Source organism: Haliotis rubra, unplaced genomic scaffold, assembly GCF_003918875.1.
Source record: "Haliotis rubra isolate DU_JTF1 unplaced genomic scaffold, ASM391887v1 Scf7, whole genome shotgun sequence".
Lineage (NCBI taxonomy): Eukaryota > Metazoa > Mollusca > Gastropoda > Lepetellida > Haliotidae > Haliotis > Haliotis rubra.
Window position 1 is genome coordinate 563,371 of NW_025767412.1, and position 25,286 is coordinate 588,656.

Below are 25,286 nucleotides of genomic sequence, written 5' to 3' on the forward strand. Positions count from 1 at the left end.
TCATGTTTCAATATTAGTGAAATTATCTTGAAGTCCATTTCATCCCAACCCACACATGTAATTGTTGTTTCTTCCTCAAGATCTCTTATCATCCCACAGAATATTGGCTGAATACCTGCATGACACATCACAGCACCACTTTGTCAACAAGAAAACAAAGAACATCAATCAATCTCTATTTTATATGTACAATTTACATAATTACAAAAATAACTGATCAAGGAAGGTATCTTAATTCCTAACCCTGACACTCCAGTCCCTGTAACATGTCAATACACTGTATACAGTAACAACAAAATATATCTGGTTGCTATACAAATACCTTGTCCACTTGGTGGTAGTAAAACACCAAGAGAGATTATTCTGATAACAGGAAATATTTTGAATGTACAAGTCATGGAATAAATATCACAGTAACTGTCAAGATACTTACATCATGGATGGAATCTGTCCAGTAATATCAAACAATTTTATTCCATGTGTTAAGTGCACAGACTACCTACTCCACTATATATTAACTACCCGGTAGTCTAAACTTCTGATCATGTTGATAACTTATTCATAAACCTGACAGGAAATTATTGAAGAGCTACAGGTATCTTACTAAAGGCAACTTTTTGTTTTCAAAGGTAGATGTACTTATAAGGGTACTCCCCAAATATGTCACACAGTATAATAATTAACAATCTGGGGCTGCATTCAAAATACTCAGTCACTTGTCTCTACAAACTGTAAGAAAATATGCATGGTATCGTTCTGGTTGCATACTTCTCAGGGAGTTGGAAATGCAGTTCAAACACACACAGATCCGAAATACTTTGTGGTGTGGTATTTCACACTCAGGAAGTGGAATATTGTCGTTATGGCAACTGAAGACACTGGAATGCTAGGGATTGGCTCAGCCTATCCCCGGTGTGCCTTTCAGTTCATAATACTTCCGTGTGACCGGGTCATAGTAACAGTTGAGACTGGGGTCAAACAGGAGGTTCACCTTATCATCGTCTGTGTCTTCGCCTGTTGACTGGGGACCACTAGAATCTGGAAGAGGAATCATGTCATCATTTACAGACATTCACTAGAATCCCCTGACACACAGTCTGATATGATGCCTACACTGTCCTACAGTCACCAGGAGGAATATTGGAGGCTGATTTTCAAGCAGCCCAACAAAAACGTCAAATAATCTTTTTTCTTGAAAAGGTATAATTGAAAAAGTGAGAAAGCTTTTCTGCTAGGTTTAGCTTATTCCATATATGTGATGGTGGTGGGCACATTGCATGGCTTCACCATAGTCATCACAAATACTCTTGGAAGATCTGCTATCACTTCATAAGGTTTGAGAGATCACTGGGCAGTATTAGTCCAATACCCAAGGTATTGTATCCCTACTTGAAGGAGTTAACAAGGGCAGGTTTGAGAGATCACTGATCACTCGTAGTCCAATACCCAAAGTATTGCATCCCTACTTGAAGGAGTTAACAAGGGCAGGTTTGAGAGATCACTGATCACTCGTAGTCCAATACCCAAAGTATTGCATCCCTACTTGAAGGAGTTAACAAGGGCAGGTTTGAGAGATCACTGATCACTGTGAGTCCAATACCCAAAGTATTGCATCCCTACTTGAAGGAGTTAACAAGGGCAGGTTTGAGAGATCACTGATCACTGTGAGTCCAATACCCAAAGTATTGCATCCCTACTTGAGTCAAGGGCAGGTTTGAAAGATCACTGATCAAAGTATTGCATTTAGTCCAATACCCAAAGTATTGCATCCCTACTTGAAGGAGTTAACAAGGGCAGGTTTGAAGATCACTGATCACTCGTAGTCCAATACCCAAAGTATTGCATCCCTACTTGAAGAGAGGAGTTAACAAGGGCAGGTTTGAAAGATCACTGATCACTCAGTCCAATACCCAAAGTATTGCATCCCTACTTGAAGGAGTTAACAAGGGCAGGTTTGAAGATCACTGATCACTGTGAGTCCAATACCCAAAGTATTGCATCCCTACTTGAAGGAGTTAACAAGGGCAGGTTTGAGAGATCACTGATCACTCGTAGTCCAATACCCAAAGTATTGCATCCCTACTTGAAGGAGTTAACAAGGGCAGGTTTGAAAGATCACTGATCACTCGTAGTCCAATACCCAAAGTATTGCATCCCTACTTGAAGGAGTTAACAAGGGCAGGTTTGAAAGATCACTGATCACTCGTAGTCCAATACCCAAAGTATTGCATCCCTACTTGAAGGAGTTAACAAGGGCAGGTTTGAAAGATCACTGATCACTCGTAGTCCAATACCCAAAGTATTGCATCCCTACTTGAAGGAGTTAACAAGGGCAGGTTTGAGAGATCACTGATCACTCGTAGTCCAATACCCAGAGTATTGCATCCCTACTTGAAGGAGTTAACAATGGCAGGTTTGAGAGATCACTGGGCAGTATTAGTCCTATAAGCAGTGCATTGAACCTTGACATAAATGTAGTGTTCCCCTCACCTATGTTGTGAGACTCGGGGATCTCCTCCACCATGTGGCCGGTGTGGTTCAGGTCGCCAGGCAGGACAATCGGGGGACTGTACACTCCACTCCAGTCTCTACAACATGCATCACATCAACACTACAGTCTCCCTACTCCAGACATGTGCCAGGATCTCACATAACATGCCAGGTTCTATATCACACACTGGTCCACATAATGAATAATAATAGATACAATGAATTGTTCTAGACACACAGTACCATGCCCCCACATGTCAATCATGAGACATTACTATAATACTGTAAAAATATATGTTAAATCCAGTCAAAACTCATCACACTGATCTGTTGTATAATGATGTAAGGAGCTAAGGAACATTTCAAGCTGACTAAATCTTGGACAGGGTAGATATAGAGTGTGACTACGTCGATCACTAGTCACCAGTTTGTCTAATGAACACTACATATACAGTTTGATCGCACAGCTTATATATTCTTTACAGTTGACATACAATAACACATATTTTCTAACAGACCATGGCATCGTCTTTCAGCATTCACAGGGCTACCAAACTGGTTCCAAACCCTGGTAAAGTTAATATCCCTACATGGAAAGAAGAATCACCTACCTTGGGTTTGATGAAGTTAGGGTGTCACTGCTGAGCCGTGATTTCATTTCATCTTGGTAGTTGTGTGGCATCTGGTGGATCTACATCGAAACATGTTTCACTTAGTTTCATTACAAACACTACAAGTACATGTCAAAGAGGCTGTAATCATTTTAACACCACAGACAGCTTAGTGATCTGTTTCTGCCACAGTGTATTTGAATATATATAGATATATGAGATGAGATGAGATGCTTCATTTCACTTAGTTTCAATACGAACACTGAAGGCAAAGAGGATGTCATTGTAATTAGAAAACCACACTGAGAGTTCATTAAATCATCATCAGTTTCTGCCACAGTGTATAGAAGTCTATATAGACTAAGATCAGTGAATGAAATAAGCCAAAAATCCAGCCAGACATAAGGGCTGGTAACTTCAAAATGTTACCAGCCCAAAATAGATTTAATCAGACCAGACACCAAGATATGGTGAATTTGCTCAGATGTATGGAACATCTAAAATTTTACCAGACCATCGGGCTGGCAAGCTGTAAATTTAGACCGTTTGTCAGAATCTTGACCATCTCGAGTGGTCGGACGGGCCTTATTTCATACACTGCTAAGATGCATCATGACTTGGCTAAAAAGCATCATCATATACATGATATATGACATATACTCGTATTCACTACCTTGTACAGCTCTAGAGACAAGTTATGTGTGTCTGTCGACTCACCGGTGCTTTCCATGTGCTGAAGCTGGTGTCGTCATCACTGGTCGTTGTTGGTGACTCGGAGTACATCTGTGGAGCGATGTGATCATGGTGGGAGCGTCGAGGGCTCCGGTTGAAGGTGTTCAGGTCTTTCCTCGGGGAATCAGGTGCTTCCTCCTCCTCCTGCTGTCTCTTCATACTCAGGAACATCTGGGCCTCGAAGGAGTCGGTCACATCGGCCATCTGGTATTTGGTGAAATCGTACTGGCGCTGGAACACAGAGAATATCTCAAGACAAGAATCTGTAAACTCATGTAACGACAACAGGTTGATAGTCAACAGTTTGCAATGTTAGCTTGATATTTTACCTTACTGATTATTCAGTTTGAGTAATTTGTGGTGGTAATAAACACTTAAAAGGAATTAATTTTGAATTACAATTATGTAAATAGCTAGGGGTGTGCATTGTTCTGCTTTGTGACCAAAAAAAAATCATCTTTTTCTGACATGAATTACTGAAACAGAATTACCAGAACACTAAGCAACATATTTGCTGTATTAAACTGACAGTCCACATTTCTTGTGTTTGAGGACTGTTCACCTATGCTTATGCAGCCTTGAATACTGTTTGTAAATATTTCAAGCAGTTAAGTAAATTACAATTCTCTATATACTGAAACAACAGAATTGTTCACTACAAGGCAGTAGATGCCAAAATGACTTAATAAATTTGCTCAACAGAACACTTACTGAGGAAGGATTGGCATTTGAGATTCTGGCATCATTACTGGGTATCTGTACAAGATTCTTGAGACTCATCCTGGATATCACATTGCCGTGCAGTCCTCCATTCTGGTCGGCATATAATGCAGGGTTAAACTGCCCTCGCTGCTCGGGGCTAATGCTGGAAACTTTTGGCGTTGTATCAACTGTTCGTGCCCGCCCACCACTATCCCCACGTTTGCCCCCAGACCCTCCTCTCTGATCCCGTGTTTTGGGACTCGACGTACTGGACGTCCCACTATGAGGGCGTGAACTGCCACTGTGAGGTCTAGACCCTGGTTTTCTGTGTCTAGATGGAGTTGTCTCCTCATCAGTGCTAGACATGTCATTCACGAAGTCGTCCTCTAGTCTTGCACCACGGGCAGAGAGAGAATCCAGGGCTGACCTGGGGTTGGATCTTTGGGGTCTGGCCTTCTTGGACTGGAAAATGATTCGGTAAGTAACAAAGGAATGGTATTTGATAGCTATTTTAAAGTAGGAAGACCATAGAGAAATGGTTATGGGTAACAACTTCCTTTTCATGATTTTTGAGCGTAACAATGTTTCAGGGTTACTTTCAGTGCTAGTACTTGCCCCTTCATCAGGATGTGACATTTCAGCACAACCTCTCGTCACTTCATCAGGATCTGATATTTCAGGGCCACTTCTTGTGCTTCATTAGGACCTGACATTGTGGCTAATGAAGCCCCTTTATAAGAACCTGACATTGTGGCTACTTCTTGCCCCTTCATTAGGACTTGACATAGTGGCTACTTCTTGCCCCTTCATTAGAACCTGACATTGTGGCTACTTCTTGTCCCTTCATTAGGACCTGACATTGTGGCTACTTCTTGTCCCTCCATTAGAACCTGACATTGTGGGCTACTTCTTGCCCCTTCATTAGAACCTGACATTGTGGCTACTTCTTGCCCCTTCATTAGAACCTGACATTGTGGCTACTTCTTGCCCCTTCATTAGAACCTGACATTGTGGCTACTTCTTGCCCCTTCATTAGGACCTGACATTGTGGCTACTTCTTGTCCCTTTCATTAGAACCTGACATTGTGGCTACTTCTTGTCCCTTCATTAGAACCTGACATTGTGGCTACTTCTTGCCCTTCATTAGAACCTGACATTGTGGCTACTTCTTGCCCCTTCATTAGAACCTGACATTGTGGCTACTTCTTGTCCCTTCATTAGGACCTGACATTGTGGCTACTTCTTGTCCCTTCATTAGAACCTGACATTGTGGCTACTTCTTGCCCTTTCATTAGAACCTGACATTGTGGCTACTTCTTGCCCTTCTTCATTGAGAACATTGTGGCTGCTTCTTGCCCCTTCATTAGAACCTGACATTGGGCTACTTCTTGTCCCTTTCATTAGAACTTTGTGGCTACTTCTTGCCCTTCATTAGAACCTTTGTGGCTACTTCTTGCCCCTTCATTAGAACCTGACATTGTGGCTACTTCTTGTCCCTTCATTAGAACCTGACATTGTGGCTACTTTTGTCCCTTTAGCCCTTCATTAGCCCTTTCATTAGAACCTGACATTGTGGCTACTTCTTGTCCCTTCATTAGGACCTGACATTGTGGCTACTTCTTGCCCCTTCATTAGAACCTGACATTGTGGCTACTTGTGGCTGACATTTCTTGCCCCTTCATTAGAACCTGACATTGTGGCTACTTCTTGTCCCTTCATTAGAACCTGACATTGTGGCTACTTCTTGTCATATCATTAGAACCTGACATTGTGGCTACTTCTTGCCCTTTCATTAGAACCTGACATTGTGGCTCCCTCTTGTCATATCATTAGAACCTGACATTGTGGCTACTTCTTGCCCCTTCATTAGAACCTGACATTGTGGCTACTTCTTGTGCCCTTCATTAGCTACTTCTTGTCCTTCTTTGTGGCTACTTCTTGTCATTCATTAGAACCTGACATTGTGGCTACTTCTTGCCCCTTCATTAGAACCTGACATTGTGGCTGCTTCTTGCTTGTCTTTGTCCCTTCATTAGAACCTGACATTGTGGCTACTTCTTGCCCCTTCATTAGAACCTGACATTGTGGCTACTTCTTGCCCCTCCATTAGAACCTGACATTGTGGCTACTTCTTGCCCTTTCATTAGAACCTGACATTGTGGCTACTTCTTGCCCCTTCATTAGAACCTGACATTGTGGCTACCTCTTGTCATATCATTAGAACCTGACATTATTAGAACCTGTCATTGGAACCTGACATTGTGGCTCCCTCTTGTCATATCATTAGAACCTGACATTGTGGCTCCCTCTTGTCATATCATTAGAACCTGACATTGTGGCTCCCTCTTGTCATATCATTAGAACCTGACATTGTGGCTCCCTCTTGTCATATCATTAGAACCTGACATTGTGGCTCCCTCTTGTCATATCATTAGGATCTGACATTCTCATTTGTCATAATAATAAAACCCATCAAAAATGGGTATAAGTTTAAAAGTTAGAGCAGTCAAACAACTAAACAAAATGACATAAGACTAATGCACTGACAATGATTTGTGAAATCACTCAGTCTGACCAAATCCTAACAGATCAGTGACTATATATATACAAATCATTCGTCTATCACCTCCACTCTCTCAGTCCCACATTTACCTGTTTGGCATCAAGTTCTGCTGTGTTAGGAGACATGTTCCTGTGTGGTGCAGTTGTTGGAGCAACCGAAAACACATGGAGATGGTTGTGGTCTGATGAATCCCTGAAATTGTTATACAGAATACATGCATTATGCTATAGAGTGAGTGAGTGACTGGGTATGATTTTACACCCGTTTTTGAAATATTACAACAATACCACAGCAGGGACACCAGAAATGTGCCAGGCACATTTTACCCTTGTGAGAAATAGAACTTGGGTCTTTGGCGTGACAAGCGAATGCCTTTAACCACTAGACTACCCCAACACCCCAATATGCTATGGAACAGAAATATATAATCCTATTCAACAATTTCTCTACCAGCATGTTTCTGTATGTTTGCTAATGCAGCTTTTGGTAATATTCAATATAAGATGGCAGTCTGTAAATAATCAAGTCTGGACTAGCGTATCCAGTGGTTGATATAGTGAGCAATTACTGACACCATCATGGTGCGATGACACTTTTCAACCGAACCTGACCAATACATCTGGTTGGCACGTCCTATCAGCATACTGCAAATATTCTCACCCAGAATCTTCAAAGGGTTACATGTGTGCAAACAATCAGAAACCACTTAATGTGTGACATCTAAAGATGTTTATCTGACAGGTATTAACCATAATAGGTGATAAATCTGCTTCAGATGGTATGAGATTCATTTTGTCTGTCTCTAGTTTGTTTCTTATTAAATGCCATATTCAGCAATACTCCAGCAATAGAATGAGATCTGATAAGAACACTACTCACTCCTCACTGGACTCGTAGGACCTGGCCTCGGACTCATTGGACTCGGCGTCATTACTGCTGTCATCTTCTGCCTGTAGACCACGCCGCACATCCGAATGCAGAAGGCCGATCACCTCGCTGATAGACTCGTCCCCATCCACTGACCTGGACTCTGTTGGACCATGCAAGATGTTGAGCATTATCCAACAACTCATTCAGTGCAATACAGCAGCACTGTAATGGTTTTATTTCACCTTTACCAATGCTCCAGAAATATCACACTTCTTTGAGTGGCATATTTCGAAGTTGGTGAATCAGATGAGAGACTTTATTCTCATTTATTTTCAGTTTCTCATTATCTGGACTGCACACATCAAAACCATCATGCAGGAAACACATTAACCACCAAGCATCCCCTACCCCCACTCACAGCAACACCCACACAGAGTTTGCTGCAGTTTTACACTAATTTCAGCAATATTTCAGCAATAGGGCAACATGGGTAACCATAAATGGACTTCACACATTGAACCTGACAAGTAAGAAACCCTTTAACCACTATGTTAGTCAACAAAAGTGATGAGTGAGTTAATATTTAGCATCACATCAGCAATAAAATCCACTCCACCACAGCTTTCGGTAGCAGCCCACCTCTTGGTGTCTGTATCTCTGGGACGTCAGGACCAACCCCTCTGTCCTGTGACGACCTCAGAGGGTTCTTCACCACTCTAGATCCCTGTAAACTTGGAAACTCCCGACGACGATGGTCAGACTTGTCTACAGCCCCACTGAGGCTGACCGACTGACCAATCACTTCTCGCTTTGATGTACTGCTCCACACTGTGGCGGCCTCCCCCTGATGAGAAATCGGATGTGTCGCGGTCACCGCTGTGGGTGTAGAGGTCAGTGGTGTTGGTCACTGTCTGGTAGTTGCTGTCCCCGCGTGAGACATGGAGTCACTGCCCACAGAGGTAGGCTCTTCTGTAAACACAAACAACACAACTCCTGTGATGAACTGGAATCATACCAGCCAATATGTTACCAGGGTTACAGGCCAATGATGTCAACCTTAATTTTGAGTCACAGACAACATAGGCAAGCAAAGTGACTTCTGAGGAACTTCATTCAAACTTGCCAATTGGCAAATCTTCTCAAAATAAAAATGATAAGAAAAATAACTATTAACAACAGTAAACTGAAACCTAAACTCATCAATAACTCCTGCTAAATGAACAAGCTGAGCTTATCAGTAAGGATAGTGGACATCAAATCATGACTATCATATTTGCCGTAACTCTTAGCATCAATTTGATGAAAGAAGAAAGTTGAGGTCAGGGTCCTGCTCCATAGCTATATTTGCACTAAGATGAAATAACTATCATAGGTCTAAGATAACTTTGCACAGCAAGGAGCAAATGCATTAATACCTAGGCTCTTCCAGTGTTAAATATAGAAGTTCTTTACCTTTGACGGAGCCAGCACTGGACTGTCTCTCTTTAGTGTCAACATTCTTCACCCTCGGTCTCCGTCTCCTTCGGTCAGATGACGGCTCTCTGGGAGGGTGGGGGGTCACGATAGGGCCCTCTTTCACTCCTGAACATGCAAGTACATTCTTCTACTTACCAACACTTTACCAACATTACAATGAAATTGATAAAATATGTCAATCCGTTTACACATCCAAACATTGACCAGAACACATCCTGAATTATTTCCAATTCCTTCGCTGCATGGTGGACACCATTTATCACTCATTTAACAAAATAATATCAAAATCTTAAAAATGAATGAATGAAACAAGCATAACCTTTCTGGCTATAATTTTGATTGTCATTTTCATCCACGAGAGCTGGTTCAGACTTGGCCTTGCCACTCCGCGGTTGACTGGTGTTGCTCCCTGCAGAGGAATCTCTCTGTGGCTCTCGGGTGGACAGTAGACCGTTCCGACTTGTGGAGCTCCCAGACAGGTCTAAATAGGAGCCTGTTCCATAACCATCTATATAAACACATAGAACAGAGAGGTCTAAATAGGAGCCAGTGCCATAACCATCTATATAAACACATAGAACAGACAGGTCTAAATAGGAGCCTGTACCATAACCATCTATATAAACACATAGAACAGACAGGTCTAAATAGGAGCCTGTGCCATAACCATCTATATAAACACATAGAACAGACAGGTCTAAATAGGAGCCAGTGCCATAACCATCTATATAAACACATAGAACAGACAGGTCTAAATAGGAGCCTGTGCCATAACCATCTATATAAACACATAGAACAGACAGGTCTAAATAGGAGCCTGTGCCATAACCATAACCATCTATATAAACACATAGAACAGACAGGTCTAAATAGGAGCCTGTGCCATAACCATCTATATAAACACATAGAACAGACAGGTCTAAATAGGAGCCTGTGCCATAACCATCTATATAAACACATAGAACAGACAGGTCTAAATAGGAGAAAGTGCCATGTCTATATAAACCATAGAACAGACAGGTCTAAATAACCATAACCATCTATATAAACACATAGAACAGACAGGTCTATAAATAGGAGCCTGTTCCATAACCATCTATATAAACACATAGAACAGACAGGTCTAAATAGGAGCCTGTATAACCATAACCATCTATATAAACACATAGAACAGACAGGTCTAAATAGGAGCCTGTTCCATAACCATCTATATAAACACATATAAACACATAGAACAGACAGGTCTAAATAGGAGCCAGTGTCTAAATAGGAGCCAGTGCCATAACCATCTATATAAACACATAGAACAGACAGGTCCATAAATAGGAGCCTGTACCATAACCATCTATATAAACACATAGAACAGACAGGTCTAAATAGGAGCCTGTGCCATAACCATCTATATAAACACATAGAACAGACAGGTCTAAATAGGAGCCTGTGCCATAACCATCTATATAAACACATAGAACAGACAGGTCTAAATAGGAGCCTGTGCCATAACCATCTATATAACATATAACTTTTGCCTGTGAGTATACATGGTAACAAAAACACAGTTATTTTCACATTAACACATGTTGTCATACACAATAGCTCTAAGATGAACCCATCCATTTGCCAACATTGTGAAGAGATTTAAACACTTGGAAAAAACAAGAAGAAAACCCTTGTTTCAGTGAAATGACATATTCAACATAAACCTCACCGTCCAGCCTTGAAGATGTCGACCTCATGCTCCTGTTTGTGAAGTTACCCTGTAAGAAGTAATCACCATCATCATGACATTTCCAAAAGTTGAAATTCTAGCATTTTATTGATAGGTACTACTTCCATTTCCCTCTCTACATTTAACAGAGGGAGTGAGTAAGGTTTTATGCTGCTGTCAGCAATATTCCAGCAGAAACCAGAAATGGGCTTCACACATTGTACCCATCTAGTGAATCGAACCATGTTCTTAGGCGTGGCAAGCTACTGCTTTAATCACTTGATTACCCTATCATCCCAATATTTCAAATACACTATATTTCATACTGTATCAATCATTTTTGTAATAGAGAGCTATGTTGAATGAAATGCATTTTCCACAAGCAGGTGCATGAGTCTCTACAAAGAAAATAATGTGGATTATATCTTAAACAAAATTTACATGAAAACTGGGGATGATACACCAAGGTCGTAATATGATATCATGTGGAAAAATCATGACTATAAATATTTCAGACAGCAGGTTGAAAACGAAAAGCTAGCTGTAAAAACAGGTTCACAGCAGAAATAATTCATAGTGAACTTGCCATGACCAACATATCACTTCACCCCAAGTAACTGTTATAACGTCAGCTCACCTGTCTGGCTGACTTCCTGCTGGTATCGGCCTCAGTCGGAACCTTGGAGCCAAACGCAATGTGGTAGGACCTCTGGCTGTTGAGGCTGGAGTCTTAAACACAACAAAACTTAAACCTCAGTAGTCACAAATACTTGTTTATGGTGATCTGGTAATGGAACTAGTTTATCAAATACAGTAAACAGTAAATAATATAATCACAATGACATAAGCAATTTGATTGGTGGTTGATTGCTTGTGATTTGTGTGAAGAAATATGACAACCTCTAATCTGTTAGTCCTGCTTACAGCCTGTTGCTGATTCTATAGGTAAGGGTCTTGTCAATACAACTCCATCACATCCTGCTGGTGCTACAAATCACTGTGTGTGACTTGTCCAGGATAGGACCAGGGAGGATCAAACACTTTCTGGTGTGTTTTTGTCAAAGAGAAGCAACAACACAAAAGATGACATTTAGTCGTACCTTCTTGTGAACTGTTCAGATCAGTCATTATTAGCACCTAAATCTCATCCAAATTGCTTAAGACAACACGTATGTGATGCTAAAGAGCCATACAAATTGTCCTCATCTTTCAAACAACGACCTACCTAGGTTAAGTGTCGACACAGGTCTGCTCAACCCTCCACTGCCCTCTCTCAGTCTCTCACCATGCTTGATCTTGTTGAGAGTTAAAACCTTGAGGAAGATAACGAAAACACTGTTACAGGCATAATACACAATCACTGGGATGTATCTAGGATCGTGCACTAGACAGGCAAACTAGGAACGAAAACCCACTGGGTCATTACAAATGGCAATGGATACACGTCACACAACAGGGCATATAGAGTTTGGTAGCATTTTGGGCAAGCAGCCCTATTCAGGATTAATTGTCAGAATCACAATCCAGTCACAAACCTACCTGTGTACACTGTGGGACATCTGTGGGCAGCTGACAATGTTTCGGGATGGGATCCACCTCACCAGGGTTACTGCTGCTGCACCCATATAGTTCTGAGATAGAAAACAACAATAGAGACACACTGTCTTCACCACTGGGGGCGGATGGGGTAGCCCAGTGGTTTAAGCATTCACTTCTCACACTGAAGATGAGGGTTCAATTCCCCACATGGGTACAAAGTATGAAGCAGATTTCCTTTTTACCCTGCCATGATCACAATCCACACTCACTGAATGTTTAGTCTGTTGGTACATGACCAGATGGTGGCCACATGAATACATGCAAACACCTAGTTGTGGGTAAAGCAACGTGCAGTGAACATGGACAAAGTAACTGTGACTATGTGTCCCAGTCCACCCAGCTGTGAATGGGTACCTTGTTAGGATGAAAAGCCACAATAACTCGGTGCGCCTAGTGGCTGCAAGATTGGTATACTCCCCAGGGAGTTGAGATTGATAATACGATGTGCTGTTGAGATTGACATCCAATGATCGAGGGAATAAAAATACCAGCACCTTGAGCATGCACTAGTTGCCTGGATATGTGTGCTATATAAATATCCTATCCTAATCTGTTTATTAGTTTGGTGCTGAACTCCACAATCAGCAATATTGCAGCTAAATGAAAAAAGACTGACAATAACCAAGTCTTGTCCAGATGATCTAGTGATACTGTGATCAACAATCAGGGTATGATGGCAAGCAGCCACCCAAGTCATCAAGTCTGACTACTGACCTAGCTGATCACCTGTTACAACCAGCACTGGATGCTAGGAACCAGTTCTAACCTGGCACCCCCATTGTGTGACCACAGAATCACAAAACCAGTTCAGTATATAATGTCAGAGCTCCAGATAAGATTTAGCTCATGTGGGTACTGTACCCACTGTATTTTTTTGGAGTGGGTATTATGAATGTTGAGTGGGTATTTCATTTTCCGTTACCCACTGCTTCAAATGTGTGTGTATTTCAGTCATTTTACTCACCTAAGTATTATATGTCATTGAGTAAATTTACTAAGCAGGTATGTTCTGCCTCATGATTTCATAAAAAATCACTCATCCTATACTGACAGTACAACACCAGTCCTATACTAACAGTACAACTTGATAGCAATCGATGTCTTTTTCATTATGCAAGCAATTTTTATAAATATATTCCGTACGCATTTGTTTTAAACTTTTAAACATTTTAAATGAGTAATTGGAAATTTTCTATGCATAATTTACCCAGATACACAGCTTATCTGGGACTCTGTAATGTGTTACAGCATGTCCAAGAATCAAGAAATACTTGCATGGTATCATGTCTTCCTTACTGTACAATATCTTTCATAAGTACCCCTAATTAACAGCTTTATTTATTACAAAACAAAAATACCATTGTCATATTAAATTTGGGCTTTGATTTGTAAAATCATTGAAATCCCATTTTTCATACTGTGATAGACGTGTATTTTGATATGCATATTATTGCATGTCCTGGTATAGTGTTAATACAGTCTCTTCTAATGACACCTGCCAGTTTCTGCTTTCATAGTTTGTGCTTGAACAGTTTTGTCAAAACTGACATGTTTCAAGAATGATGTCCTGATTTTAACATAACCTAACCTGAAATTTCACATCGAAAGGTCCCAAGCAATATTTGCACTGCATCAACTTTATAGCGTGCTTGAAACAGCTAACCTTTCAGATCATTGTGATTTACTGTAAGGAATGTATTTATATTTCACTTGTTATTTCTCTTCTTTGATGGGCATTTTTATCATCATTCTTTTTATTTATCAGTTTTACTGGACAATTCCCAATCGGACATTTTGTATGCAGCTCTTTAAACATACACTAGGAGAAACAATTACCAATCGGACATTTACCATCATCATCCGTTGTGTCAGGGGGCTGAACCTTCATTGTAAACACTCGCTTCAGTTTACAGTTGGCTGAGATTGCGACTGCCTCTATGGCTCGGTATGTCTCTCCCTTCCATGTCTCGCCCACAAGTGACACCAGATCCAGACACAGGTTCAACCACTGAAATTAGGGAGTGTATCATTCTAATCCTTTCAAAATCAAAATCTATTCCTGTATAAAAATCTTTGCCCACCTAGTTCCTAATGACTTCCAATATGAACAAAAACATTTGTTAAAACATGCTGAAAACAAGAAAGAACAAGTGTTTGCCACAAATATGGAAATGTCCCCCACCGCTAAAGAAGAATGAAATATTTATAACATATTTACTACTTTTTATTTTTTGGTCATATAGAAGATGCCTGAAATGACTTGTGTCTACATAATCACCCAATGTAGGCTGTCGGCATGATTGAAGACATTTGGTGCACTGTTTTATCACGTTTTCAAAGTGTTATGGTGACCTTCAAGAGAAGGTCAAGGTCACCCAAATAAACTGGTGTCTGCGCAATCCCCAAATGTAGGCTGTTACCAAAGTTGAAGACATTGGGTACAACAGTGCCTGAGATATCACGTTGACGAGAGTTTGAAACGTGTTGAAAGTGTTGAGGTGACCTTGAAGATATGGTCATGGTCACCCAAATCACGGCTCCGAACCTGCTCCACGAAGCGTTCGCACACCAACCGGATCGCTCTCAATTCTAGCACATTGATGTGCAGGGTCGCCTCGTTCTTGGACCAAAGGCTGGAAGCTGTGAGGTCCCCCAGGAATCCCCCCCTCCCCCCCTTTTGGAAGAGTATTCCATCTGAATTGTGAGCGTGGGCACCGGGGTCTCCAGCGCGATACCCCTGGATAGATTCCTGGTGTCGGTCCACCACCACAAGTGAGGAATAAGCCACTCCGGAGTTAGGAGAATCGTCTCGTAACTCTCCGAGTGGGACCACAACTGCGCGAACGCTTGCTGAACTGGTTGCATCCTCAGATGCGCACGCCAAACTATGTCCACTGTCGCCGCCATATTGCCTAACAGCTGAAGTCATGTGCGAGCTGAGGCCCTGGGGGACTGAAGGAATTGTAAAACAATCCTTTGGACTTTGGAAACGCGGTCTTGAGACAGAGAGACTAATCCCTGCTGTGCATCGAATCTTCCCCCAAAGAAAACCAGATCCTGTGTTGGAACCAGCTCTGATTTCTTGAGGTTGATAATCCAACCCAACTTGGTGAGACTATCCATCACTGTCTGTGTGGAATCCCGACACAAGATGGTGGCGAGTGCTCTGAGAAGCCAGTCGTCCAGGTACGGGTAACAAAAGTTGCCCCGTGCCCTGGCGACTTGAGCTGGCACTAACATGAGCTTTGTGAACAGGGGAGTACACGAAACTGATAGCCCCTCCCGTCGAAGGAAAACCGGAGGTATTTCCTGAACTCGGGGTGCATCGGTACATGGAAGTAAGCCAATCCCCTGCCTCTACAGATGAGATCACTGAACGCAGTGTCTCCATCTTGAAAGACGGTACCTCAATCAAATTGTTCAGGCCCTTTAGATTTAGAATGGGCCTGAACCCTTCGTCCTTTTTTGGTAACCAGGAAATAGGTGGAGTAAACACCTGACTTTCCTGGCCCGTCGGAACCACCTCGATGGCTGCCTTGTCCAGCAACGACTGGACCTTGGCACGGAGTATATCTGCTTCTCCTGAGAAGTCGGCAATGGAGTGCAACAAATTCCTGGAGAAAGGAGGAGGGCCTCGCCTCCACTGCGGCATATGGCCATCCCTGAGTGTAGACAGGAACCAGGGATTTGACGTGACTTTCTCCCACTCCCGAAGGAACAGAGGTAGTCGGCCGCCGACAGGGAGGTCGGGTAACAGGCAATGAATCCTGGCAGTCGGCAGTGTAACAACTGCTTGCGCCGGGACCACTAAGGGCTCCAGAGGATAGCTTACTGAGAAGCCGGGCCGACTTCCCCTTCCTCTGAAAAGGCTGCTGACATGAAGCAGCCTTGCCCTTTCCTTTACCCTTGCCTTTACGTGCCTGTAGTGGAGCAGTCCACTTAGGCGCTTCCTTCCCAGACGAAGAAGGGTAAGCACTGGCAAGGACGGAAGGCCGGGCGCGAGAGGTGAGGGGTTGCTCAAGTAAGGGCTTGGAGTCCTTAAACTGGCTAACTGCCTCCACGGCCTCCCTGACTACTGTCAAAGCCCGCGGGAATAGGGTCGAACCCATCCTGAAGGGGAGAGACAGTAGCGCCTGCAGTGTAGCCGGAAAGTACCTGGCGACCGACAGCCATAGCCTACGGAAGGCCCATGACAGTATGGCGTAGCGTGCCAGATGAGAGTGCACCTCCGTAAGCTGCCTCGCTAATGTAGACGACGACATGGCATCGTCAATGTCCTCCATGTCCATCAGCTTCCTCTGCAGGGCCGAGTGAACGGTAACCTTAAGCTGCTGCACGGCATTGCGGTATTGCTCTTCAAAAGAGCGATATACAGACTTCAACACCTGGTTGTTGGAGGTAAATGGAGGCAAGCGCCGACCCTGACGAGCCGACGCTTGACTGTGGCCAGATACCCCCCCCTAGGGCGACCGAGGCATAGATGCACTTGTCAACCACCGGGGGATCAAACAGAGCAGCCTCTCCCATCAAGTAGCGACGGTTAAGCTCCGGGAGATCGAAGCGTGACCTGCTACCTGAAAAGAGAGGATTGATAACCTCACTAATGAGTGAAGGTAATATGAGCAAGTGGGTCTCGGTGCCCGACACGGAGCAAACGCCTCCCCAAGGAGACGAAACTCTGCAGGGTTGCCAACGGTACGAGACCCAAAGGACCAGCGCCAGTGAGCTGGACTGTACCGGAGCCGAGGCTCGGGCCAGACACAACTGCACCGGCAGAGAGGCCAATACCAGAGCCGAGGCTCGGAGCAAGCACACCCCCGGAGGCAGAACCCGTCCCTGAGCCTAAGCCCGAGGTAGGTGTACATCCGACAGACGACCCCGGATCACCACTAACCCCCGAACGGATACCGATCTCCTGCCAGAGACCGGACATCGTGTCCGAGATAAGTGAGCGAACCGAAGTCATCTGTTGCTGCAAAATGGAAGACAAATCCGTTAATGTTAAGGGTGCAGAATCAGAATCAGATTGTGCTGAAGTTGAGGGAAATGGGGAAGAAGGAGGTTTTTCCGCCATCTTGGCCCGCTTACCCCCGCCCCCATTAACATACGAAGAAGAACTCTTCTTGCCTTTAGAGGATTAAGAGGGTGGGTCCTTAGCCCATATGTCTCTTTTCCACTAATATCCGTAGGTAGAAGTACAAACTTCGATGAACAAACCACGCACGTCTATCTCGGTGAACGACAGCATGAAAAGTGAGGTGCAAGGTTGTCGGCTAGAGTTACCTGCTCTTGCCGGTAGGGGGGCCCTCGGGGGGTCCTGTAGGGGTGGTCTCACAAAAAAAACATGTTTTTTTAATTAAAATATAGTTACAACTGTCGCAGGTTTTAAAATGGACATTTTAATGCTTATATGGATACCCCAAGGAGGACTTCTTCTGAAAAAGAACCTGAGATTGACATCATGAGCATCAACCTAGACAAATTTGATACGATGACATGCATCAACCAAGTCAGCAAGGCTGACCACCCAATCCCGATTATTGCCCCTTACAACATGCATGGGTTGCTGAAGATCAATTCTAACCAGGATCATTCTACCACATAAGCAAGTTGATGACCTACCACAGCTTTCCGGACCACATTGAGTGGGATCCGTGCATGTAGTGGCGTGACTTGTGTCTCCTTCTGTGAGGTAGACATTTGGATCCGGCGTTTATTGTTGTGCATGTCCGTCACACTGTACAACAGAGCAAATTGGGAAAAATACAAAAGATGATTGGCAGAGGATATTACCTAATGTTTGATGTAACTCATCAATATCAGAGAGCCAAACAGAAAGGATTTTTTTCAGAAACACACACATTTTGGAAATCTGACAGTGTGAATACTATATTGAATTAACTTATAGAAAAAAAGCCTAAGGCATTAACTAAATTTATAACATGGGAGAAAATGTAACATATTGATGTTCTATCCACACTATAGGTGAGTGAGTATGAAGATTTAATGCAACATAATTCCAGTTACATCCGAGAAGCAGGTGTTAGATGCATGCTGCTGACATACAAAGAAACATAACTTGGGCAAACCAAGACACAAACCCATGCTTATAGGTTTCTGGAGGGGCAAAGGGATATAATTCTCCAGAGCAAACTGTGGCGCCTAAGACCAACCAACCCCCTTGCCATGACATCACTACAATATTCATAATTAGTACCTGCCTTCAAATCCACAGTGAGCGAGTGAGTTTAGTTTTATGGTGCTTTTAGCAATATTCCAGCAATATCATGGCGGGGAACACCAGAAATGGGCTTCACACATTCTACCCATTTGGGGAATCAAACCCGGGGCTTTGACGTGAAAAATGAACGCTTGAACCACTGGGTTACCCCACTGCCCCACAGACTTACGAAAACCATGGTGTTACTACAGCTTAGTGAAACAAGCCCAGGCCTACATCTAACCGTAATCAGCACCGATCACACTGGAAAGCCTACTTACCCAAGCTCTATGGAGAATTCTTGTCCCTTTACCAAGTACAGCTGTAATACAAGGTAGCGCTGAATCAGCGTCACTGAAATGAGAAACAACATGAGGGTGACATTAGTGAAACATCCTTGTGAAACAAGACTTCTGTGCTGGCACCACATCTGTGCCTAGGTAGCAGGTATGATGATGTCATGCCATGTGAGGCTACATCAGGTGAAGGAGGACTGGTACAAACAGGACTTACATGAATGTCTCGAGTCCCTCGGCAGCTGTATCCGGGTGGTAGCCGAGGTGCCTTCCAGCGTGTACACATAACCTTTAACCTCCTTTTCATAAAGCTGTAACAAACATCAAATATGCACATACTGACGTAAGAGTGAAAAAGAATATTTTTGGAATTTTTAGCTCATTTCTACCTTGCACTAGATTTGTCAGTTTTTGATCTGAATGACCTGTCCATGCATGTCACTGACTGTGTATCATGTATATTTTAAACCTTTTCAATGATTAGTGTCCAGTTAATGTCAAGTCTATGTTGAATATCCATAACAGACTGACTGACTGACTGAGTTTGGTTTTACGCCGCTTTTTAGCAATATTCCAGCAACATCACGGCGGGGGACACCAGAAATGGGCTTCACACATTGTACCAATGTGGGGATTCGAACCCGGGTCTTCGGTTTGACGAGCCAACGCTTTAACCCTTAGGCTACCCCACCGCCCCATCCATAACCGAGAAGGACTATGTGTTAGTGTATGAAAATTAGATCTAGAGCTATGATAAGAGCACTGGCGTATTGCGGATCTAAACATATCCCTTCATGAATCCATTTTGTCTATTCATGGTCACTAGAACTGATAATGAATGAATATAAAAAAGAGAGAATGTTTTTCACTTGAACTCGGGTTATGTACTGTAGAGAGAAGAAAATGGAATACATCCAAGCCATGCAGGTAGATTAAACCAGTTGATAATGAGTCTTCCAATTAAACTAAGTCATCAAACAGGGACAAGTCAATTGTTGAAAGTTTGACTCAGGTCATTAAAACAGAACATGTGGTAATCCCAGGTATATTATGTTTATCAGTCTAGTAGTACTCAGTGATTACCTCGATCAACTGTCTCACATATCACATGCCGACAATAAGATCCAGAATGGGGACAACTGCACTCAGTGAGTCTTTAACTACTACTATACATCGAAAGTTCAAATGTTCGATTCCTCACATGGGTACAATGTGTGAAGCCCATTTCTGGTGTCCCCGCCGTGATATTGCTGGAATATTGCTAAAAGCGGTGTAAAACCATATTCAGTCAGTCAGTCGAAAGTTCAAATCCTACCAAACACCTTCTTTCAAAAAAGCTTGCCTCTTGATACATTTGTGTTTTACCTCCATTTTTCAAAGCACAAATAATATTTCCACTTTTTCTACATTCAAGGGCCCTGTTGCTATGGCGATGACAGCCAAAGAGCTAAGATCTCTCAATGCCAAAACTGTCTCACCTTCTTGATTCCTGTCCCATTCTGCAGCTTCCAGTGAGATGTGGAATCTTTGCCCTGAGCGCTGAAGATTTCAAAGTATGGACCACCCTGAAAAAACAAAAGCAAGATTGATTCTGAAACTGTTTGAACATGTTAACAAAATTTCGATTCTATCCCATCAATCATATTGGCCACTGACAAATACTGCTTTGGTGAAATGCACAACTACAGGTATCATGACAAAGACAAACTTCAGGCACGACAAATCTCAAATTCCAACCCACATATAGCAGGTCCTGAAGCTGCCAAGAGGTGCAACTCTGCAAACAATATTGCAGTCACACAGAACATTGTGTCATTATCGAATCACAGCATGACATGGGGTGAGTGATCGTTTAGTTTTACGCCGCACAGCATGACATGGAGTCCTGTAAAGTTTAGAGACAATAGTATTTAGGAACTCTATCATGTCTATACAACCTATCCCGTTTAACATTATGTTATGCATAGTGCCTTTTAAGGCAAGAAATGGGTTGCTGAAGACCACTTCCCGAATCTTTGGGTCCAGCATGACATAAAATTTCAAATACTATTTAGTCATCATGTCTATCACGCCTATTTTAACATTATGAAAAGTCATTTCATACATAAAATTTCAAATACTGTCATACGTACCTGAAAGTCATGCCTGAACATGGTGCTTGTAAAGGTCTTCAGTTTCCTGTAGCAATACTTATACAATTCAGTCGTTCATTGGGAAACTGTTCACCTCCAGGTGTCCAAATAGGTTCTCTTCCCATGGTCTGTCTAAAATCTTAAACTCTTTTCATGTAGGTTTCATCAACTTCAGTGTGTTGTTTTGTGTGTTGTAGTGTTATACCAAGTGATACATCGAACCTAGTGTTCACATCTGGAAAATATAAAGATAGTTTCTCAATACAAGCTTATAACTGTGATTACTGATATGAGGTTAGTTAGTTTACAACAATATTATATTATCAATATGAAAAGATTCTTTATATGGATGTGTTTTTAATTTATCAGGTGAAATTGTGTTTGAGTAGCAAACTTGGTAACATCATCAGTCAACATATCTATGGAGTTTACAATTTGTCTGAGAGACAGATACACAAGACTTCTAAACTTATACAGCATGACCATGATGATATTATGAGTGATGACAGAAGCTTTGAAAAGCGTAGATTAATGATGCACATAAATTTTCACAATATTAAAGGGGAACTGACATTGAGCAATTCTCTTGGACTGGTTCTTGCTTTTGTTACTGTTTTTTTTTATGGGTAATTGAATGATATCCCAGAAATCTTGACTGGTTTGTGAACAATGCTGCGCAATATGTATGTACAATGGATAAAAAAAGTACAAGTGTGAATCCTATCATTGATAAAAACTTGAAAGACATTTTTATCTTGGAATTAATTGGGAATAATATGTGAATGACATGAACAGGGAGAGGCTTGTACCACCAAACATAGATGACAACAAGGGTGCAGTACCAGTAATCATTATACTGTAAGCAATCAAAATGCAAAAAACGAAAACAAAAAACAAAACAAAAATACAACTGCTGTGAGGATAGTTGGCTGCAGGGATATTGTTGCTGCTGCTGTGGAGGATATTGTTGTTGCTGTGAGGATATATTGATATTGTTGCTGCTGTGAGGATATTGTTGTTGCTGCTGTGTGAGGATATTGTTGCTGCTGTGAGGATATTGTTGCTGCTGTGAGGATATTGTTGCTGCTGTGAGGATATTGTTGCTGCTGTGAGGATATTGTTGCTGCTGTGAGGATATTGTTGCTGCTGTGAGGATATTGTTGCTGCTGTGAGTTGCTGCTGTGAGGGGATATATTTGTTTGCTGCTGCTGTGAGGATTGTGAGGATGCTGCTGTGAGTTGCTGCTGTGTGAGGATATTGTTGCTGCTGTGAGGATATTGTTGCTGCTGTGAGGATATTGTTGCTGCTGTGAGGATATTGTTGCTGCTGTGAGGATATTGTTGCTGCTGTGAGGATATTGTTGCTGCTGTGAGGATATTGTTGCTGCTGTGAGCATGTTATTGCTGTTTATTGCTGCGTACTAAAGTTAACAACTGTACATACATATTTACCTTAGTTGTCTTTTAAATAATAACATTAGCAAAGTGGGGTTCATTTAGTTTATGGCTTCACATAAATCAATAAATGAAATGTGTTTTCTCATTATCACAGGTCAATTGACATGGCATTATTACATTACTAGATTAAATATCAAGGTACAAAACCAGAAATGGGATCCAAATCGGTCTCAGTTATCATATCATGCATGCATAAAAAATATTGCTTGCACTGCTGGGATACTCTAACAAGATCAGACTAGAACCATCAGGGTTATTTTCAAACAATTGCATCTGATGGGCATCCACCATTTCTTATGTCTGTTTGTTTAGGCTGAAGAAATGAATAAGCATGTGCCCTTTCGTATGTGTATCTACATACCGTATATACAATGTCTCAGAGTTTATTCCACTGTCCTTACAAAAAGTACCCCAGTCTCATGTTATGCTCAATTGCGTCTGCTGGCAAATTGTCTTACGTTAGCTAATGAGACCTGGGTAGAAGTGTTAGACTGCCTATTTAAAGCCAAGGATCGGTACAAAAAAACATTAAACAGGCACAGCAGTTCACCTTCATTAGGTGTTATATAAGTCTAATGATGTGCTGGCAAAAATCTTTAAAGCCAGCCCTAGGTATACTAGATAATGTGGCACATAGTTGCCACTCGTTTAATACGATCGCGGCAATCCCAATTGCCTCGTTTGACCCGGAAATAGAAGAAACTCTCTATTATCGCGGTATTGCTATTTTCTTACTATGACACGCGGTACAAGCAAATGACTCTGTCAAACATTAACTAAGACAATTAAAATATCTAAACAGTTTTAATATTAAAAAATTATTCAGGAATTTCATTCAGATTCGTAATATCATCATGTTTTTAACCAAAACATGTGAAACTTTTATTCACTTGGATGCAAGGTAACAATAACGTACAAAATCATTTTTTGCCGCCTTACAATGTACCATACAATATACCACCATGTGCAGGGTAAAGTTCCATAATATGTCACTTCCTGTTATAGCCTTAAGAGGGAAAATATGCAAATGACCTTACATTTGTTGCAGGATTACTCTTGACGAAGTAAGTATGATTCATGCTAGATATAATTGCAGTAGGGGTCATACTAGTTTCAAAATGTTCCAGAACTTACTGAAAAGATGAATACTTCAATATTTCTACGATTAGACATGACATTCCAATGCACATGATGAAATAAATGACTTTTTCAAGAGCGATGAATTGTTTTTTACGTAATTTGCATACATAATTTGCGGTATGTAAACAGTCGATGTGGGGCATGGTGTTTCTGCTTTCCCGGTGTTTTCATGTGCCGCGATAATAGAGAGTCCCAGTATATAACATGAACCTGTTTGGGTTTGGGGTTGAGGAATATGGATTTGTCCACTGTTTAGGGTAACGGGTATGTTTATGCATTACGAATATGTTCAGGTTACATTCCTAGGAGCACTTTACTTATACAGGTACCATTGTTTTAGCTACTTCCGGTTGCTGTATGTAGAAGTCTAACCCTAACTCGGCTAACCGTAACCTTAAGGTTCCTTCCGATTATGCGTAGAAAATATGCTTAGTGGTACCGGTATAAGTAAATCTAGCCCATTCCTATAAATATATAAACGTAGCTGATGTACATATCGGGGAAAGAGTTCCTTCCATTCCCCCAACCCTAAACCTAACTCTAAACCTAACCCTAACTTAAATTTTGGACTTTAAGTCATTTTGTGAGTTCTCTAGTAATTGTTGTGTTAAGTTTGTTAATAATTTTAGTATATTTATAAATATTATTTGGGATAGGGGAACGGGAGGATCTCTTACCCATATCTGTAGCTCCCGTGCAGACAACGAAACCCATCAGCCTAAATATTACTACTGATTCTCATAAACATGTAGCGTATGTCAAAGATATGGTGGAATTTGTTTAATGCTGTCAACGGATGATACATTGGCTTTACTTAGGTTCTCACTTTGAACTAACTGTAATGGTTTGTAATTTTTGAAAATTAGAGAGTGTTGAGTACACAGCTAGGCTCCAAACATTCCATAACGTACCAATCCGTCTGCTGTACACTTGTCAACAGCCCAACCAAAGAATGAGGGAACGCTACCCTCTGAGGTCCATCAAAGTTAATTATCTTCGTAATTGTACGGATTAGCCTTTTTCCATGGTTAAAGATTTGTCTCAGTATTAATGCAAACGGAAATGTGGTTGACAAGACGAATGAACCAATAGTAAATGAAGTATTGACCTTAAATCTTTAAAGTTGACTGATCTCTTGCGTCGTCCGCCATATTTGTTGCTACAGCCAAGCCGAGATCCTAACAGCCAATCAAAACTACTTTTACATTGTAAGCACCTGCAGCAGTTAGGAATTTTCATAATGAAAACGAAAAAGGATTTTGTGAGTAGAACTATTTATTGAACAGAGAT

The 25,286-nt window shown here is 41.8% G+C and overlaps 1 protein-coding gene and 2 long non-coding RNA genes across 3 annotated transcripts; all 3 read right to left on the minus strand.

Annotated features, from left to right (window-relative positions):
- Nucleotides 1-163: 163 nt before the first annotated feature.
- On the minus strand, nucleotides 164-25,165 carry LOC124258579 (protein CFAP20DC-like). Its single transcript, XM_046692643.1, has 21 exons — nucleotides 24,908-25,165; nucleotides 21,400-21,634; nucleotides 20,746-20,832; nucleotides 19,485-19,578; nucleotides 19,253-19,325; nucleotides 18,374-18,488; nucleotides 14,603-14,759; nucleotides 12,692-12,783; nucleotides 12,378-12,465; nucleotides 11,790-11,881; nucleotides 11,153-11,201; nucleotides 9,764-9,952; nucleotides 9,421-9,549; nucleotides 8,608-8,874; nucleotides 7,978-8,128; nucleotides 7,188-7,290; nucleotides 4,545-4,997; nucleotides 3,819-4,064; nucleotides 3,102-3,181; nucleotides 2,491-2,588; nucleotides 164-1,038 (listed from the first exon to the last, which is right to left on the minus strand). The coding sequence occupies exons 2-21, from the start codon at nucleotides 21,418-21,420 to the stop codon at nucleotides 899-901; spliced, it is 2,724 nt and encodes a 907-aa protein (XP_046548599.1). The 5' UTR covers nucleotides 21,421-21,634; nucleotides 24,908-25,165; the 3' UTR covers nucleotides 164-898.
- Nucleotides 5,986-6,311, minus strand: LOC124258656. Its single transcript, XR_006893635.1, has 3 exons — nucleotides 6,224-6,311; nucleotides 6,100-6,173; nucleotides 5,986-6,043 (listed from the first exon to the last, which is right to left on the minus strand). It is a non-coding gene; the product is annotated as an uncharacterized LOC124258656 (long non-coding RNA).
- LOC124258655 lies at nucleotides 16,415-17,197 on the minus strand. The gene is made up of 3 exons (XR_006893634.1): nucleotides 17,074-17,197; nucleotides 16,857-16,861; nucleotides 16,415-16,661 (listed from the first exon to the last, which is right to left on the minus strand). It is a non-coding gene; the product is annotated as an uncharacterized LOC124258655 (long non-coding RNA).
- Nucleotides 25,166-25,286: the final 121 nt, after the last annotated feature.

What these genes read in the sequence shown, in the direction of transcription:
- LOC124258579 (XM_046692643.1), bottom strand. Translation starts at nt 21,420, where the DNA reads ATGTTCAGGCATGACTTTCAG. An exon ending in ATGTCCCACAGTGTACACAG is followed by an intron (nt 12,466 to 12,691) that starts GTAGGTTTGTGA and finishes ATCTTCCTCAAG; the next exon opens with GTTTTAACTCTCAACAAGAT. An exon ending in CCCCGAGTCTCACAACATAG is followed by an intron (nt 1,039 to 2,490) that starts GTGAGGGGAACA and finishes TTCCTCTTCCAG; the next exon opens with ATTCTAGTGGTCCCCAGTCA.